Source organism: Micropterus salmoides, unplaced genomic scaffold (genome assembly GCF_014851395.1).
Source record: "Micropterus salmoides isolate LMB-PRFRI ecotype aquatic unplaced genomic scaffold, ASM1485139v1 Ms_hic_scaffold_14, whole genome shotgun sequence".
Lineage (NCBI taxonomy): Eukaryota > Metazoa > Chordata > Actinopteri > Centrarchiformes > Centrarchidae > Micropterus > Micropterus salmoides.
This window is the reverse complement of record NW_024040485.1, coordinates 22,944,145-22,964,025: the sequence shown is the minus strand read 5'-3', so window position 1 is coordinate 22,964,025 and position 19,881 is coordinate 22,944,145. Positions and strand designations below refer to the sequence as shown.

Genomic DNA, 19,881 nt, shown 5'->3' with positions numbered 1-19,881 from the left:
AAGTAGTCCTGTATGTTGAACACAACTGTCATTCACCACGGCAGACATCTTGACTTAGAATGAAAGGTAGACGTAAATCGTAGAAATGGTTGCAGTAAGACCTACTGTTTTGAAGAATCTTTGCTTTGATCAACTTAATATTTAAAGTACTTTTACTTTGAAATGTATTTGATGCACACATTAAGACTGAACATCATTCCATTTAAAATAAAGATTGATGAATGTGTGGAGGCTTTTGTGTTGAGGGAAAAATATGGCATGGATTGGGGTTGATTGTGTGGGATGGGAAACACTCAAAGACCTGATTGGACTGCGAACCAGTCACGTGATTCATTCAGACAACTAAGCAGTTGCTGCTTTGGATGTCATGTCACATGATTTTTTTCCGCACCAAAGCAAGCTTTGAAGCAGTGGTTCTATGTTCAGGGTTTGAAGCACATATCAAAGCTTCCGTATCGCATTGCCAATCACTAGAAAAGAGTCTATATAATGGTGAATATATGTAGATTCAAGCACCACAGTAGCCAGATTCATATTGAAACATATCAGCTTGTCAGGAACCAATTTTTATTAATATCATTAATAATGTGTCATCAGCATCATCAATGAAATGAGTTAGTCTGTTTAAAGCAGAATCAAGTGTGCATTCATTGCCCTTCTTTTCTTGATGAACACTTCAGTTCCACGAAGCGAGGAAGAAAAAGGAGGGAGGGGGAGGAGGGAGGTCAAAGAGGGCAGGGACTGCAGTGAAGGAGGAAACGCAGGGAAAACGACGTCTGGCGGAGCAGGTATCTCCCCCTTCACTGGGATATGATTGGTTTTTCCCTTGTGCAAGAATGACGACAAAAAAAATCAAAACAAAAGAAATTCAAAATGGTGCTCTAAAAACAAAGATGAGAGAGGAAGAGGGGGATTGCTTGCTGGGATGTTGTGGTGGTGTTGATTTTTTTTGTTCCGTAAAGCCACGTTAGGATTTGATGCAGTCGTCGTCATCAGAGGTCTGGCTGCTGCTACTGGTTTCGGACTCTGAGCCCTCTTCGACGTTCACCTCCGCCACACTCCTCCAGGGGGTGAAGTGGAGGGTTACACCCCGCGCCCTCGGGAGAACCCCATTCCTCTGCATGCCGTTCCTCTTCAGCTGGTCATAAGACACGGACAATTTAAGTGTGAATGAGATACTTCAGCTTAGACTTTATTGTCCACTTCAGTGGAAAGTTGTCTTCGACTTCTCCAAAGCAAATATATAACCATGACACCACAATTATCAGACATTAAAAATATTTTTAAAAAACAACACAGTTGAGACTACAACCACAGACGTTTTATAGAGGAGACACCCCACTTTTAAGAATCCTCAATACAACTCTATAGAGAAAGCCTGTAATGCCAAGGATGGCTGTTATCCTGCCCCTCCCGCTAGAAAGCCAAACGTCTGATTTTAACAGCCAAAGCACAAAACAAATTTCAGCCAATGATGAAAAGGTGCATGGTAGTAGTGATGCGTGCGTAGTAGAATAAAAGTGTTTGGGTAAAAACGCTTTTTAAACCTTATTTTGGGGCAAAGTCATCAAACTGTTTGAGTATTTATCAGATTTTAGTGCCGATTCTATACATGCAGTTTTTATCTCCCAGTGACCAGTAAAAGTGGAGTTATGGCTCTCTCCCCAACCCCGTAGACAGGAGTCTGGTCTTGTTAATCCGAAATAACTGCTCTGAGGCGTTAATTAGATGGCTGCCAAGCAGTAAGACTTGCCTATGGTACAACACAGGACCACCATTAAACAAAACAACAACAGTGCCTTGAACAGAAAAAAGTAAGCGCAAAGTAGCGCAGCAGGTGGAAATAAAGTAGGTTACATCCTACAAGAAAACATGTTTAAAAATGCGGTAATTTTGCATTCAGTGCCTATATGGTATGGGGAATAAAAAATCTCATTGATATTCTGGCTCGCCCTTGGGACCCTGAATCGACAGCCAGATGTGAGCAACTCAAACTCTGAGTTGTTGTTGTTGTTTCTCTGAGTGCTCACCTGCTCAGTTTTAGTCTGGAACTCTCTCAGCTCATCCTCCGTCAGAGGCAGGAAGTTGTCATCATTTTCTGGGTACTCCTGCCAGCCCATGGCCTTCAGCAACCTAGAAAAGCATGATCATTTCTGCTTAGTTGACTGTGTGTGTTCGTGTGTGTGTGTCTGTGTATTATGGCTGTTAAAATCTACCTGTGCTCTGCCTCCAGAGAGCTGGACAGGTGTTCGGTGTCTGAGTCACTGAGGGAGTAGGACAGACCATTCTCATGGCAGACTTCCTCGCTATAGGCTTTGGGCTCTGGGGTGGTGCTTTCACCCTGAGAAAATTCACAGCAAGAAAAAGAATTATTTCAGCCTCAATTGCAAACAAGCACTATTTGGCAGTGCTCAGTCATTCTACAGCACTTCCTTATCTCAGTCTTGTCCAGCTGTGTGATGCCTTATGAAAGCAAACTGCTGCCTACCTCTCCTGATGTTCCCGGGCTGCTGCTTGTCGTCAGCTCTCCGGTGCCCTCGTCCTTCAGGGCTCGCAGGAACTCGCTCTTGCGGTCCGGACCACGACGCATCAGCTTCAGCCTCGACGGGGCTATGTCTATGGGAGGAGTCGTGCTAGAAGGGTGCTGTAGGTGTGAGGAGAGGGACCAGGTGAAGCCGGTTGAAAAGAAGGAGAGCGAGTTTTGATAATTTCTTTTTTTCCCCCCCAACTGCGACACCAAGCTATTAGCCATCAAATCAATTTGGCCATGATAATCTTTCAAAATAGAATATTAACTGCCTGAAGATTTGGGGGCGTAATCTGCCAGATGGCAGAAGCAGAGCTAAATGTATGCTGTAATAAAAAAAATTTTTTTGCAGCAGTTGCAGACACGAGGTTCAGTGTATTTGAATATTAAAGTTTATGGCCATGGATTACAACAGTGTGATGCACTGGACAGAAGGCAGAGTACATATACTGCTGCAAAGGAAAGTTTCACGTGCACATGTGAGTAAGCATTTCAGTTGACAACCACACAAAAACATAATTACTATGTTTAGATAAAACCTGTGATTTACTTACAGGGGGATAGGCCAGCTACTGAACTCAGAGTTCAACACAGACTGCTGCACTGAAATTTTACCAGTTTGCTTGCTGTACTCTTTTACATGTTTTTGTTGTTGGGGTTAGTTGTAATCGTGCACATCAAGTCGTACATTTGTCTTTTTCTTTTTATCCTCACCTCTTTTGGGGTGTTGTGCTGTGGTGCACTGACTGGGGTGCTGGGTTTGGCTGCAGAGACGGGGCTGGTGAAGACTGAATCTCGGCCTGGCATGTGAAGGCCAGACTTAGTGATCTCTCTACCACTGGATTTCCACTGGGTGCTCTGGAAGAGAGGACGTTCTCGTTCACAAACAAGAGAGACTGCTTCCATTACAGCACCTACATTTACTGGTACTGACACAGTTTGCAAAACTTGTTGCTGTTTTGTTTTCCTGAAACAAATTAAGCAAGTTCTTGAAATTCATTTGACACAATGCCATAGTAAGTAAGTAAGTAAGTAAGTAAGTAAAAGTTTATTTCTATAGCACCTTTCACAGGTATAGGGCCACAAAGTGCTTCACAACAAAAACATAGGTCCTACTTTTGTGGGGGCCACAGCAGGCTTTGGGACCAGGTTCTTGTAGACGCTGGAGCCTGCAATGGGAGCTTTGCTGCCGTTGGTGGGCAAGGCGCCAGCAGTGGCAAACCCAGCAGAGAAGGCCGTGCTGGGGTCCTCCTTGGAAACCTTCTTGATAACCAGCATTTTGGACGCCATCTGTTTGCCACTAGGGGGGTTTTCTGGAACACAATCAGTCAGTGATGAAATGTTACAAAGGACTGAGGACAAAAAAAAAAGAAACTGTTAAACAAAGCTTAAGCAGGGTTCCCACTCTTTTCTAGAGATCCAGCTGGTAAGGGTCAGAGAAAAGAAACTTGTGATGAATACTACTCATGCCATTTACATTTTTTTTTAAATCACAATTTACAATGTAGAAAAAGGAAAGTGAAAATGTTTGATTATCTTTGGTCAGGTGCACTGTGAACAATAACTACTATATAAAAACACAATCTATATTCATAGCTGACTGCAGGGATCAGTTCATACACTAATATGTTCCTCTCTGTGGAAGTCTGATTTTAAAGACGTGCAGTCTATAACTTATTTATGAACCTAAAGGCAACAAAAACAAAGAATTCCCCGAGCACAGCAACACAATGAGGTACTGGTAGATAGCAGGATAAATCTATGAAAAATCAAAAACAAAATACCGCACACTGATTTGACTTACTACTTTATTTGTGAGCAACGCATTTCGCCCATTGCTTCTTCAGGCTCACACAGTGAAAAATAAATTTATGAACCTATCTATTGCATGCGTAGAAATGATGACAAAGTGATCTCGTCTTGTTTTAATATTGTTATGATTTTTTTTTATAGTGTTGCGATTTATTTATTTTTTTTCTTCAATTGGAAAGCCCATTGTGCTCTATGCTGCCTGATGATTTTCTTATTATTTTATCGTTTCAAATTAAAATCACATTTGACGCTCCAGACATAACGTTACATCATAGCCCGCAAGTCTCGATATCAGTATCGATAAGCTCGAACCTTATTGATTTTCAGATTTTGAGAAATTTTGGAAGTGGGTCCTTTTGGAACCGGGTCTCGATCCCCATCCCTAATGCTTGGCAAATACTTTTCTTATGAATTATATTTTAACCACTGCTGCTTGAACACCAATAACTGAGTAGTCTCAACAAATAATAACGTACAATTTTGCCTACTAACAAATCCCAGAATTCTTCTGAACCTTGGCTTTCTAAAATCACTGTGGTCCTTAGCCCACATGTACGTCTGTTGAACCACTGATACTACGCCACACTTTATTTGAACATCTTCCTATTCATTCTTATCCAACTTTTTCATCACCACTCGACACATTTAAACCATTGCGCCAAGCCAGAGTTGAAACACAAACCATAAACCTTTGCAGCAGGACAAAACAAGCTAGCAAACATGTCAACTTCAACAACTGAACCAAACAAACATTATTTAACCATTTAAAACAAGTTGAAACCCAATAAAAACTACCACAGTTAACAACGCTGCCGCAACCACACCATAATGTTAAAATGATTTTCCAGGACATTTGACTTTTCTCTCATTTTCCATGTGTTTTCCATGACTGAGAATTGGTCAACTGTTTCCCAGGTTTTCCAGGACGTGTGAGAACCCTGTTAAACCTTTAAATCATGTCTTTATTTATTCAAAATTCATATCCAATCTGGACTGGGAGCTCTTACCCCACACTCCAGCATGGGGAGCCACTGCACGCATCTGAGTCCCAGGCTTTCCAGTTGTTTCAGGATTGAGGGAAGGCTAAAAAGAAAAACATAAAGCACCTGTATTAAATACCCTAGCATTCAAATTTTCAGGTTTTCTTAACTACCAAGGATGAGGACTGATTAAACCTTATGGATCAGAGAAAAGAAACTTGTGATGAATACTACTCATGCCATTTCCATTTTTTTTTTATCACAATCTACAATGTAGAAAAAGGAAAGTGAAAATGTTTGATTATCTTTGGACAGGTGCACTGTGAACAATATCTACTATATAAAAACACAATCTATATTCATAGCTGACTGCATTCTGAACCCTCTTTATTTAACAATTCAAATAGCTTTGCCAAAACTATATCAAGGTCAGTGGCTTTCTTGTGGAAAAGTCAGTGCAGGTTATCTACTTACAAAGTCCTCTTCCACGAACTTCAGCTTGTCGTCCTTGCCGTCTTTGCGTTCCTCGTTGGGGAACTTGTCCTGGTACGAGGTGCCCTTGCGGGGATGAAAGTTGCCATTGCGCTGCCGGTGCACCCCTTGCCTGTCCCTGTCGCCTCCTACCCGTTTGGGGTGGCGTCCCTGGTGGTGGTGGCCATCCTGGGCACCCCGTGAAGCTCCATGCCAGCTGGGTGTTTCCTTCCAACATGAGCCCCCTGCCAGCCCACCATGCCCACCTTTGGCCACCCCAGAGTCCACAGAGTCATGCCGTAGAAGCAGAGAGGGCTGCTGCCATCCGTCCCCTCAAGAGAGAACAAATATACAGCGTATCTAAGAATGATGTTGTCATACTTTAGGAAGCCCTGAATGCATGCAAAGTTTGGCTTTCATGGATAAATCAGTATGTTTACCAGATTACTACCTAAAATAATATTTTAACGCTTTTTCACCATCTTAGACTCAAAGCAAATCAATAATTCTGTTATCAGAAAGTTCACTGAATGGCTGTTTTTGTTATGTTGGCACTAGCAGAAAGTGGTGGCATTTGAACATCTGCTTCCCCACTGGCTGTTAGCTGAGACTGTTATTTACAGTGTGAAAACACAAAGCAAGTGTCAAAAGAGCCAAAGAGGGAAAAAGATCAGTTGTACAGGTGAATTAATTTTTTAATTCAGACACTCAATCCACTCACAAGGTGACTTATTTGTCATAAGTCACGTGTCCATGTGTCATGTTTTACTACGACATTATACAGGCAAACTGCACATTTGGCAAGGCGAGAATTAAGCTACTGCTGTAAAACAGAAGACAGAGGAATCTTACAGACGACAGAAATCTTAACCACGTTTAATCTTGAATACCGACAGAACAGCCACATCCCTTACAGCCTGCACCTACAGTAGGTTCCTCTGTAAGGACCAAAAGCACCTACATCGTACAGAAACTGCTACCAAGTGAACCCTTATGGCAAACACACCTTAAGTGAACTTCCTACAATTAAACTACACCAGCAATTAGTGTAAAGACTAATACGAAAGACATACCAGAAGACAAGTTGAAGATTTGGTGCAACAAGTCTGACCGTCACAGCACACCACAAGTACAGACACAAAAAAGCTGCCTTTCTGCTTTCCAAAGTAAATGGCAGCGCAAGAGGTTAGCAAAGGAAAAGTGAAGTGAGGGACGATGGTGAGACACCCCAGGGACTGTAGGACAAATCTGTGAAGAACGTGTCAAACAAGAAGCTTAACTGATTTAAGATTACTCATTGAACTGGTGGTACAACTGATCACCACAACAGCATCATTCATCCAGAGGAACAAGAACGCAGAAGCTGAGATGAAACATAGCTGAGTGGCAATTTCGCATCAATTTCACAAAATGGAGGAGCAACAATAAACTGGCATTTTAAAACTGGCACGACACTACAGCAACTCTTCGTTCACACAAAGAGCTGCATAGCTACACATCAGCAGAGCAACATTGTTGGTGAAACCAAATAATGTACATATTCTGGATAGAAAGGGCAGATGGTTTGAATGAGGTGTAAATGAGGCTATATACCATGTAAAAGAAAACTTAAATGGGGGGTTAGGACTCCAACGCCACCTGTCTACTGCTTACAATGCTGCTACAACACCACTGCCTCTATCACTGGCTTCTGAGCAGGTGGCCTCACTTATGTCCTTATCCAGTACAGGGAACTGAATTATATCCTCTTTCAATAGAGGTTTGCTGCTTGCAATCATCTTCAACTTCACACGCTGAGAGCCCCGCAGAGTAATTTTATTTAGAACTGATTTGATGTTTGAAACATCCCCAGCATAATCCTCATCCTGAAAGCTTAATAAAAAGGGTCCTTTGGTAGATAAAAAAGGGTTAGAGACCATTCAGTTAGTTTCCAAATTCTACCCATTCACTCTTCACACAACCTCGTGTCAATCACTAACCATGACAAGCATATCGGCTTTTATTATTATCATACTCCTCGCTAAGACACCATTCGTCTTGGGCGGCTCAGATACCTATCCGATCTCAAAAAATCATAAGTAAAAATGAATCCAAGGAGCATTCAAGATCAATAGAAATCTCAGACACATTCTAGCCAGATGCTGAAAAGGTGTAAATCTATCCGTCTCATCTAGACACACACGTAATCTTTACTCCTCCAATAGTGTAACCTTTTCTGTAAGCAGTCTTAGAAAATAGCCACTCGCTGTCTGATTTTCCATATACATCCAGTCTGTCTCCTCTGTCCTTGTAGAAATGGCAGATAAAGTTACACTAAAATTGCACTAACATTAGTCTTTGTTGTCTGTCTCATTAAAGCAACAAAGGAAAACAGCTCCAGAGATTTCAACACATAAGATGTGCACCAAGCTGCTGTAGTGTTTATCTGATCCCTGATCAGTTAAAATGCTGAATGATCTGTATGAGTGAGGGAGTGGCTAGCTAAACGGTTATTGTGGTAATTAAACTGCTAAAGTCCAGAGGTTCCTCTTCCTCTGCTTTTACCAAACACCTTCAGGTGCATTTACACCTCCCTCTGGAGAGGAGGAGGGCTGGCCCTGAATTGCATGTAGCCGGGAAAACCCAGACGGATTGCAATCAGGTTTGTGATCTGGCCAACAGAGACATATATGTGGTCATGAGTAGATGAAAGTGTCTTATATCTAATTTGGATATGGGCTAATAACAGACAACATCCCACCTTCAAGTTTAGCAACTTAATTATGGTCAGCAGCAGACATCTCCCTCATCCCTCTGTTGGTTTTGTTGCACATGTAATGTGGGACAACTTACACTGTTGACATCGCACAATTCCCATCAAAGCCTATAATATTTTCTTTTGAGATTAATTACACTCTACTGCACTACATCAGCACAATATTGTTAGAAAATTCAGTTACAAAATTCATTGTATTCTCAAAATGCTTGCATTTACACAGTTAAGCCCTCTCATAACAATAACATGGTTAACAATAAGAGGGCAACTGCTCTGAACTGTTACCTGCTGGAGCGCGCAGGGAGCCGTTGTTGAAGAAGCCATCAGAGGAGTTGTGGCGGCGGCGACTCACAGCAGTTCGGCTGTCTCTGTGGAGGTGGGGCTCACCTTGTTTCTCAAGGTTGGCAGCAGGGGACTGTAAGAGGCCAGAGGGGACATGGTTAGTCACAGCGGGAATCTTCACTGAGATGGTGTCTCTTCCAGGGAACACAAAAGAATAGAAAACTACAAAACAGCAATTCCAGGACATTTATTTTTCTCTACTTTAGCTTTGTGGAAGAAAAAACAAAACAACTCCTCTCAATACTCTGCATACTCTGAGTTCCTCTCTTAGTCATTGAAAATTTCAATGTAGTGATCTATTGTTAGGGAACGAACGTCAACAAAAACAGACATCATAGGAACTAAAAAAAGCCTTGGGATAGCTTTATCATGAGAAATGTTCTGTACTTCTTATAATAACTCACTCCATCACACTTCCAGTGGTTCTGAAATTTACATGTTTACATACACAAGTTGACTGTGCCTTTAAACAGTGTGGACAACTTCAGAAAATAATGTCATGGCTTTAGAAGCATCTGACAGGTTAATTGACATAATTTGAATTAAATTGAAGGGATAACTGTGGATGTATTTTAAGGCCTACCTTCAAACTCATTGCTTGACTATATGGAAAAATCAAAAGAAACCAGCCAACACCTCAGAAAAAAATCCTCCTTTGGAGCCTGAAGGTATCTCCTTCATCTGTACAAACAATAGTATGGAAGTATAAACACCACGGGACCACGCAGCTGTCATACCGCTCATTAAGGAGACGCATTCTTTCTCTTAGAGATGATTAACATTGGCACAAAAAGTGCAACGCAATCCCTAAACCTACCAATAGAAAAAGACCTAGTGAAGATGCTGGAGGAAACAGGTAAAGTATCTAAAGCAGCAGAAAAAATGTCGTATATCCATATGACCTGAAAGGCCGCTCAACAAGGAAGAAGCCACTGCTCCAAACCCACCATAACAAAGCCAGACTACGGTTTACAACTGCTCATGGTGGCAAAGATCTTCCTTTCTGGAGAATTGTCCTCTAGTCTGATGAGAGAATGGCCGTAATGACCAATCTTTTGTTTGGAGGGAAAAGGGTAAGGCTTGCAAGTCAAATAACACCATCCGTGAAGCACAGGGGTGGCTGCATCATGCTGTGGGGGAGCTTTGCTGCTGGAGGGACTGGTGCACTTCATAAAAATAAATGGCATCATGAGGAAACAACATTATGTGGATATATTGAAGCAAAATCTCAAGACATCAGCCAGGAAGTTAGGGCTTTGTCCTAAATGGGTCTTCCAAATTGACAATGACCACAAGCATACTGCCAAAGTTGTGGAAAAGTGGCTTAGGGACAAAAAAGAGTGGGCATCACAAAGCCCTGACCTCAGTTCAATTGAAAAAGTATAGACAGAACTGATCAGCACTGGGAATTTGATTTGAAATTACATTTCACATTCTTAGTGATCCTAACTGACCTATGACAGGGAATGTTGTTCACTTGGATTAAATGTCAAAGAGAATTCAAATGTATTTGACTCCGTAAACGTCTTGCCCAAATCACATTACCTTGTGAGGCAGCTAGATTTGAGAGAATTCACCCCTGATTGCTACATAGCCTGCCTCAATATATAGCAGATACACTGGAAGGGAAAGCTCCCGCGAAGGAAAACAGTACTGCCAAATCTCTACTGGTGGATACATTTCTACTGTCATATTACCCAACTTTAGTGTACATAATTGTCAATGCACTCTGATAATACTAACTGCAAATGCTCTCTTCCATCTGAATCATCTCCTTGTCATCAGATAAGGTTCAAAGATCAAATTAGATTGTGTTCTTCAGTCTATCTCTGTAAGTGTCATCTTGAGGAATTTTTATAACTTCAACAGATAATATCCAGCGATTTAATGTACTAAAAAACAAGAGAATAAACTGTAGCTCCAATCCTGGCATGAGTCTGTAGATTAATCCTTGAAGACAAATGACATTGAAGTGAAGTCATGTGTCAGCAGGACAGTGACTGCACACTTATTTCTCTGTCTTGACAGGCCACTTAGCTGGGCAACTCCGTAACTCACAGATTACACTGAGCTCTGGACAGGAGGAACACATTCACAATCTCAGATGGACAGTCAGACAGCTTAACACTTTTTAAAGGAATTAATTAAACACAGCCTTTGTCTCAATGGTTAGTGATAATGCTCCTGATACAGGAAAACAATGAAATCAGAGTCTGTCTGCTTGTTATTTTCCTATATTGAGATACCTCGTCACGCATTATGTAATGCAAGATGTAATATTGATTGCTTTTTTTGGTAAGCTTACTTAATTTATTTTAACTGTTGTACAGTGATGAAAACTGCATCACTTTACGGTATGTGGCTTTTGGCAAGGCAGCATTCAAACGTAGTCATATTAAACCCTAGTCACACATCATGATGTACATTTTATATAGATTTCTCTCTCTACCCAGAACATCTAAAATCACACCTTTGGGATTCGATCACAGCAAATCTACACAATCTTTAGAGCCTGTAATTTTGTCCAAATAGCAATTTAATTCCATTGTCATTTATTAAAAAAAAAAAAAAAAAAAAGATATAATACTCGTATACAAAAAACAATTATCACAAAACCTTCCATGAGTTTCTCCACCACAAACTACATTGAGTTGACATTTGATGTTACTCAATAGTTTCTTTTCTGCTATTATGAGTCTTTTCGTGAAGGCACACAAGGTCTAGGTGAACCTCGGCTGGGCTAAGTATTGAGGGTGACTCGCTGACCACACACACACACACACACACACACACTAAAAAGGTGACAATTATAATTTCGAGCTGCCTTTCTCAATTACTACAACACACCCAAATACATACAGGACACACACACACACACACACACACACACACACCTTGGCAGGCTGGGGCGTGGAGAAGTTAAGCCAGGCAGGGACAAAGTCATGCTGCGCCATTTAGGTCCAGTGTTTCCGGTCAGTGGATCGAGGCATCAAACCTCATGGCCAGGATCTAAGAAAAGAAATGGACAGAAGGAATTACATTTTTAAAATTCAGATTCAGCCATTTCAAGCACAGCAACATGAACATCAGTGAATCAAATTCCCTTTCATGCCCATCTATCTTTGATGTCATCTCTTCCAGTTTCCAAATTCACCACCTAAAGGTCTCCTTCAAGCCAAGCCAAAAAAGACTCCTATTCTTAGCAGAAAACAAAAGTGCGACTTGCTGCAGCGGTGCCTGTGAAGCTGATAACTGCTTGACAGCCTGGATGGAAAATATGTTGTGCAGCATAATACTTTGCAATGTGTGTATGCGATACATCTAAAGAGATCATCCTGCTTGAGATTGCTTTTATAATTAGATTTTTAAAACTATCATTCATACAAGGTGGAAAATTAACACCTACTAACCACAATATGTTGACAAATGACTTTTAAAAAAGGACCACACCACAGCAGCTAATTAAAACAGGCATGGATGTACAGTCAGGTGAAACTTTATCATTACCCCAGAGTCTGTGGCTCTGAAGTCCTCTGCCTCCTCTCTCGCTCCGGCTGGGCTCGGTTCCTCAGGCCTGTTGGCGCTGATCACTGAGTGTGTGCACTGACAGACAGGGAGCAGTACACCGACAACCCCCTCTCCAGCTCCGCCAGGACAGCACAGCCCCTTTCCCCAGAGGCAGATCCCTTCGTCCAGGGTGAAACACTGGGAGACGAGTCAAAGGGTCGCAGGAATGATCTGGAATGGTGATCCAGAGAACTGGCCAAGCAGGAAGTAGTTTTTAAAAGCAGAAGCGCACAGGGTTATGAGGGACAGATTTCCCTTCCTGAACCAGATTCCCAAGCAGCTCCTGTGCCGGTCACGTCTCTGATGAATTGATGATGATGAGTGCTACTGTTTCCAGTCAGATTGAATCCTTCACAAATGTATTTGAACCATTTGCTCTAAATGTCAGGAGTAAGACTAAAACCTGATTGGACTTTATGCTGATTGGCAAAATGAACTGATTTGTCCTAACGGCAAGGAAGAGCCAGGTTCTTATTATTAATACAAGGAAGCAGTCTGGGAAAATCTTCTGCCCTGAAGTATGGACAGCCGTTAGTGTAGCAGTTCCACTTTGACACACGATGGGGGGAGAGACAGGCGTCGTCCTGCCACACTGTGTGCCAGTATGTTTTAGCGCGGACGGACCTTTTACCGAATCATTTTAAGATCTACTGAAACAGCATGCAGAAAAGAAAAATGAGTTCAGAGACTCTTTTACTGGCAATGGAGGTCACTGAAAGCCACTGCTCACCTCATTAAACTGATGAAAAAGACTGTCTGAGTTTGAAGAAAATAATGCTGAAAGGTTCAAAGTCACATGACAATGAAGGAAGTAAAACCCTATGTTACATTGCTGTCATTTTCAGTTTTGGTTAGTGAAACAGGGATGCTGCTGGATGATGCATTATAGTGGTGTTTTTATCTTTATATGTTTTAATATCACATTTGTAAGATGACCATTTAATTATCAACAGCTTTCTGATTGAAGCAGATATAGGGTATAGCTCTGATTTCATAGATATGCAAGCTGAAAAGCCAAACAAAAATCTTCCACAAGTCAAAAGGTCTTTGTGTGATGCACAATAGTTGCTTAACAACAATTAAACTTGTCCAAAAAGAAATCCTTAAGAAAAGCTCAAACAACTCCTTTTCCTCTGTGCGCAAAAAAAATGAAAGTTGAAAAACATCATGTGTCCAAAATGTGTCAAGTGGGTCTTTCCTTTGCTTCTTGAAGTTGTTTCTCTCACATGAAGTTTCTGTGCAGTTGTCTGTTTCTTGCTGAGGGTTCACTGGTATCAGCACGGGAACAGAGTGGACCTGCATTAACATAAACAAAAGAAAAATCATCAAGCTCCAGGAGCTTGCCACGAAGTTGCCAGCTAAACTAATACAGATTAATGCAACAGTCCTGTAATAAACCCTACCTTACTTAATAAAAGTAACGCTGCAAAGATTAATCTAACAATAGATTAGTCGCCAACTATTTTAATCCATTAAATCGGTTACAGTCATGTTTAAGAAAAATTCACTGATTCCAGCTTCTTAAATATGAATGTGTTCTGGTTTCTTTACTCCTCTACGATAGTGGACTGAATATAGTTGGGTTGTGGACAAAACAAGATATCCTAGGATCCATTTTCTGACGTTCTATAGACCAAACAACTAACTGATAAAATAATCAACAGATTAATAATCATTAGTTTCAGCTTTAAACAGAATTAAAAGGTAGGATTTATTTGTGTTATTATTTGAACTGTGGTAGAGGTGTTGATTCAGCTGAATGTTTGTGGTGCTGTTGAATTATGAAGGGACTGTAATATTTAGCCAACCCTTATTGAAGTAAATAGGGTGGACAAAACATTTCTCAAAATATTAGAAAACTCAGTACAATGCAATATAATGTCACAGCATCATACACTAAAATAACTATTAATTTGATTTTGACACCTCTCTATAACGCATCCACAGCAGGACTGTTTTATTAGACCCAGTAGATTTTACTTAGGTGCGCCTAATAAGCTGACCACTGAGAAAACTGAGAAATCTAGCTTAAACTAAGATTTCCTTTCATTTCTCTGTACCTTTGTTTCTGCAAATATCCAAAGTACATTTTTCAGACATTATGACAGAAACTCCTCCTTCACTGAATATCTTTATTAAACTACCAAATAGACTCCAATTCAAGAGACAACCTATGCCTTTGGTAAGAAACTGCGTTTGACACATGACTCAGTGATGTAAGAGCCATTTCATGCTGAAAGCTGGCACTTTTATAAAATTGTCTAGGCTTTGGTAAATTAAATATTTATACCAGTGTAAAAATAACTTCTACGCTTTCTTCCTCGGCACTTCTCCCCAGACTGCTGCGCATCTAAACAGGCCTGGCAGTGAGGGTATTATGATGGATGAAACTGAGGTTTACAACTTATTCTTCAGTCCTACACCTTGTTCAATCATGCCATATGACACAGCTTTAATACCTGAACAAAAATAAGCCCTGTATACACAAAATCAGAACTACCTCGTCAACGTATTCCCACTGCGCTATTACGTAACAGCTCGACATCAATGAGTTTGCCACGGACACGGGCTACAATGTGCAGCACACACTTTACTTCCCTGTGAAACAATACTCACATGAATGACGGCAACACAAACGCTGCTAATTTCCATTAAAGTATCCACTTATACATTATTATATCCTGTGTGGAACTCACGTGTCCACAAACACTGCAGCAGCCCACACTTGAACAAACAGTGATGTTACATGCACGTTTAACCAAGCTAACTAGCTGAGTAATGTTATGGATTAAAGTGCATCGAAATAAATTAAGACGCAAAGCCGCCATGGTGTTAACTAACTATTCATCGTTCATCACCAACTAATAACGTTATCAAATGTGTCCTAACTCTGCTGCTATCTTATTGCTTAGTTAACTAAGGTTAACGTTAGCGTAGCAATTGTTAGCTGATAGCTGGCGTTACCCAGCCTGTTTACTAGCCCACGAAAACTGCTATATGGTTGGAATGAATTAGTGCAGTTAGGGGGCTTAGCAAAGTAAAAACGTATTTAATATGCTCACGGTGGCTAAAACTGTCTATTTAAACAACTGTCACGAACATACAATAGAGGTAAACAGACCTGGCTTCGTTTGAACAACACGATTCCAAAATGGCTACCTTAGCAGCGGCAGCACACATTCATCAGCTTGCTAAGTGCTAGCGAGCTAACTTGCAGTGTTTCATGACGATACCGTGTAGCTGTTACCTTCTCCTGAGCAAGATAGCCTCCGATAGAGAATTATTCATATATATGTATACAATCTGCAAGAATTACCGAGATTACACTCTGTCGCGGCTATAAACGTCTTTAATAATAGAGCTATTGGTGTTTGTTTGGGTTTTCGGAGCGCTTACCACTGGCGCTGGCACTGAGGGATTCGAACAGCCTCAATGATGCTACGTTCAAGATCTGCCATGATTATGCAACTTAACGATGTTCCACAGTGTTTTTAAAGTCGAACCGCCTGCAGTTTCTGTAAATACTTTATCAAGCGAGACACCACAGTCAAATAGGCTCTACTGTTTTCTCAACTTTACTCATATCACAATGAAACTTTACATAAATTGAAGTTGTTGTTTTTTTTTTATTACAACTTGAAATTTTAGAATATGCAAATGAGGTATGTTCTCATTAAGTATGCACTGTATCACACATCCATTTTCCGGCACTTTGGTAAGAGTTAGATGTTTTTTTTCTGTATTATTGTGATTATATATCAAATAGACAGACATTTAGACAGACATATAGTGTGTATATTATTTATACATCTACAGAAGAAATGCAAACCATTCTACTTTTATTGTATTGGTCTTTACATTCCTCTGTACTGCTGTAACAACAAGAATTTCACCTATGGAGGATTAATAAAGGCATATCTTATCTTATCTTTTTGACAGAATGGTTTATCAATATACCAGTCATATGTGTGATGGACCCTTTTTTCCCCAGTTATTTACAGATAAAGTACAACTTAAAATGTGAATAATAAAAGACATATTTTTAAAAAACTCTCTACAAATGTCTAGCTATAAAACCTAAAATTATGATGATCTAACTTCCTTCAAAGTCGAGGGAAATGACTTGGAATACAGGAAACATGTCATATTGAGAAAAAGGGCTGTTAAAGATTAGCTAATGCATTAGAAACACACTTAGCATATAAATTACTGTTTGTAACATGAACACATGTCTTACAGACATATGATAAATTAACTAGCCAACATTGTGCTCTAGAAAACTAGCTTTTCAAAAGACCAATTGAACTTTTACATAGAAAATGCTAACAAAGATGAAATTAACGCGATCTGCTTTTTATTGAATTGGTATAAAATAGACAAATAATATTTTTTATATATATTATTAAAGATTGTGTAGTACATTTTATAAAAGTATGGTAAGGATAGTTGCAAAATAAATTCAAATCTGAAAGTTGACAGATTGAAATCATTAATTTGGACAGTGGTGTCTCGCCTTCAATAAAACATAAAAATGTCCAAACCTGAAATTACCACACAGTACTTTTTGAATATTTTTCATATTAGTCTCAGAACACTGTGCTGGTAGCATGTATATTTGGATTTTGCCATATTGAATATAACTTAACACCTCCCCCGCCCCCGACAGCCAAACCAGTCGATATCAGAACCAGTCTGCTTCAGTTGGTTTGAGGAGATCATGAAACATTTAATCGAGCACCGATAGAATGGCAGCCAGCAAACGACCTCTAGTTTAGCTAGTTAACTGGATCTGTTAACTCAATGCAAGTGTGCCTGCAGTGGCTTTGGTAAACCATTGAATGACAAACAATTAAAGGGTAACGTTTACGTAACTGTAACCTCTGTGGTTTATAGGTTGTTACAGTAGAATAGCCTTGTATTGCATCAGGTTGAGCAAGTGGCATGCTATCTGTTAATAGCACGTTAGCATGGGGTGGTTATAGACTAATTAAAACCTCATGCGTTATGGGGCCTGTTTTATTGCTGATAAATAACTTTTCTTTTTCAGGTTGAAAATGATTAGATTTGCAGCTGGAAGACGCATAATTTCTGGGGTGAGATTAAAATAGAATTTGAGTGTTGATTAATACCTGCTTACTATGAAAACAGAGGTACTGTATGTGCCAGCATTATGTAACAGTAAAAAGTCATGATGTTTATGCACCCTTTATGATTATTATGTTCTCAGGTTCCAGTATGGAGATGTTTTCAGCAGATAACCAGAGCACCAAACTACACAACAAAAGCTCAGCAGCTGTTTCCCTCTCAAGCCTTCTCTGTGTTAATGCCATCCAGACTAACATCCACAAACAGGATGTTGAGCGTCAGGCCCGTGGGCTGGCCTGTCTCACGTCTCTGCCACGGGGATTCACGAGGCGCCTCAGGGATAGGCGACAGAAAAGAGGGTTTCAGTTTAAGGGCCCTCACCCAGGCTCCCAAACCAGCTCTTTATCTTGGTTTCTCTGGCCTCTTGCCTTTTCTGTCAGCTCCTCTCCTGATGGCTGCCACACAGTCCTTCTACCCTGAACTGGCATATGCTCAAGTGGTCTACGGAGCCTCTATAGTCTCCTTCCTTGGAGGTGCCCGCTGGGGGTTTGCCATCCCTGCCGGTAGTCCTGCTCAGCCTGACTGGATGAACTTGGGCAACAGTGTGTTGCCTTCACTTCTGGCCTGGCTGGCACTGCTCTGCAGGGACAATATTGCAGAGGGAGCACTGGTAGTTATTATGGGATTGGGTCTATCTCTGCACTTTGACCTGACCCTGCTGCCTGGCTACCCCTCCTGGTTCAAAGCCATGCGAACTGTCCTCACTCTGGTCGCCACCTTCTCACTGGTGGCTACCCTGACAATTAAACAATTCTACCCTGAGAAGAAGATAAAAGAGTCTCAGGACTGATTTAAGAGGGCAGTTTGTACTTCATAAAAATGTAAATTGCACATCTACAGACAATTGGTTTTGTTCATACTGTAGACCAACTCACAGTAAAAATAAGTTAATAAAAAAAGTTGTGTAAATGTAAAGGCATAAAGGTGGCATATCATTTAGAAACTGAACAAAAAATGTTTTCTCAGTTGCCAAGTGGGCACTGAAATTCAGAGGATCTAGATTAAAATATCCAAATGTAGAAAAAGTCAGATTTTTAAAATGAATGTAACATGTATCATCTATCAGAAAACATTTGTAGAATCACAATCTTTGCTGGGAAAAGTAGACAAAAAAATACCCTTATTGATAATCTGTTTGGATATGGCGATTTTACATGTGCAGAGTTTAGACAATGTTGTCCATTATTGTATAACTCCTGACTGATACAAGTCAAAACCACAGCTGAAGAAATGCGTGGGAAATTTGTAAACTGCTTTCTTAAGTTTTTTAAAGGTTATTTATACAGTACCATTTCTGTTTTTATTAATTGTTCCCAAACACCCTCACCATCTTTTTCTCTCTGCCTCTTTCATGACTCTATTGTGAGGAGCTACACTATATGATACATAGACCTATATATTACATCAGTCATGTAAAGATGTCATGTTTTTACACATCACAACTTTTGAGTTCAACATGTAAGTTTACCGTGATATTGACATTTAGTGCAAATGTTCAGTGTAAATCCATGCTGGAGATAAGTGATCCCACATTTTATCTTGTCTGGGAATAGTGCCACATCAATACCAAACAACCTTGAGGCTTTATAGTAGCAGACCTCAGCCAAGTAGAAGAATGCAGCACCTAATAAAAAAGGTCACTAGAGAGCTGATGAAACAGATGAACTGAATTGAGGAGTACGCTTTTTCGTTTAATGAGGTGCCACTAATCCAGTGAGATGTCAAATGTAATCTAACAGAGCAAGTGTTGCTACTGTAGATTGCTTGTTTGCACAGTGCAGATCCTCTCTCTTACAAATATATAGTCAACACAGGATTTTTTTTCATAAACTAAATACACAAACTCAGTGTGATGTTTACAGTTGTGTCTTTGTGCTGTAATTTCACAAAAGTACAGACTGCAATCATACTAGCCTAACATACCTCCATACCATCATGTTTGCACAGGACTACTGAAATTTAAGTTTTGTATTTTAAAGATAGAGGGAATGTCCATTTTATGAAGTTTATTAAGTCTGAAAAGCAACCACTAAAATGTTACTATTATTAATATTCTGTTGTTTAGAAATGGATAACAGTACATGCTAGGAAATATTGTTACAGTGCACCAGCTCCAGTCAGCTTGCAAATGTGATGAGGAAACAAAGTAACTTACCATAAAGAAGGTAAACACATTTCTAATCATGTGCATTGCCTGTATCTTAACATCAGAAAGTTGAAATGTAAATTCTAGCAATATCAGGTGCCACTGTTGAGTGAATTGTCTTGGATTTAAGTGTAAA

General features: G+C 40.2%; 2 protein-coding genes across 5 annotated transcripts; one reads left to right on the top strand and one right to left on the bottom strand.

Moving 5' to 3' along the window:
- Positions 1-529: 529 nt before the first annotated feature.
- gpbp1l1 (GC-rich promoter binding protein 1-like 1) lies at positions 530-15,911 on the bottom strand. Of its 3 annotated transcripts, none has more exons than XM_038718521.1 (12): positions 15,851-15,911; positions 12,395-13,750; positions 11,782-11,896; positions 8,831-8,960; positions 5,794-6,122; positions 5,347-5,422; positions 3,644-3,840; positions 3,242-3,385; positions 2,489-2,644; positions 2,217-2,341; positions 2,031-2,133; positions 530-1,138 (listed from the first exon to the last, which is right to left on the bottom strand). In XM_038718521.1, the coding sequence occupies exons 3-12, from the start codon at positions 11,839-11,841 to the stop codon at positions 968-970; spliced, it is 1,491 nt and encodes a 496-aa protein (XP_038574449.1). In that variant the 5' UTR covers positions 11,842-11,896; positions 12,395-13,750; positions 15,851-15,911; the 3' UTR covers positions 530-967. The 3 variants fall into 3 exon arrangements, with proteins under 3 accessions (XP_038574449.1, XP_038574447.1, XP_038574448.1); XM_038718519.1 differs by lacking the exon at positions 15,851-15,911 and adding an exon at positions 15,576-15,843; XM_038718520.1 differs by lacking the exon at positions 15,851-15,911 and adding an exon at positions 15,702-15,840.
- A 1,243-nt stretch (positions 15,912-17,154) lies between these two features.
- LOC119902371 (transmembrane protein 69-like) lies at positions 17,155-18,892 on the top strand. Of its 2 annotated transcripts, none has more exons than XM_038718516.1 (3): positions 17,155-17,310; positions 17,502-17,547; positions 17,682-18,892. In XM_038718516.1, the coding sequence occupies exons 2-3, from the start codon at positions 17,509-17,511 to the stop codon at positions 18,387-18,389; spliced, it is 747 nt and encodes a 248-aa protein (XP_038574444.1). In that variant the 5' UTR covers positions 17,155-17,310; positions 17,502-17,508; the 3' UTR covers positions 18,390-18,892. The 2 variants fall into 2 exon arrangements, with proteins under 2 accessions (XP_038574444.1, XP_038574443.1); XM_038718515.1 differs by having other exon boundaries at positions 17,172-17,280.
- The last annotated feature ends 989 nt before the right edge of the window (positions 18,893-19,881 follow it).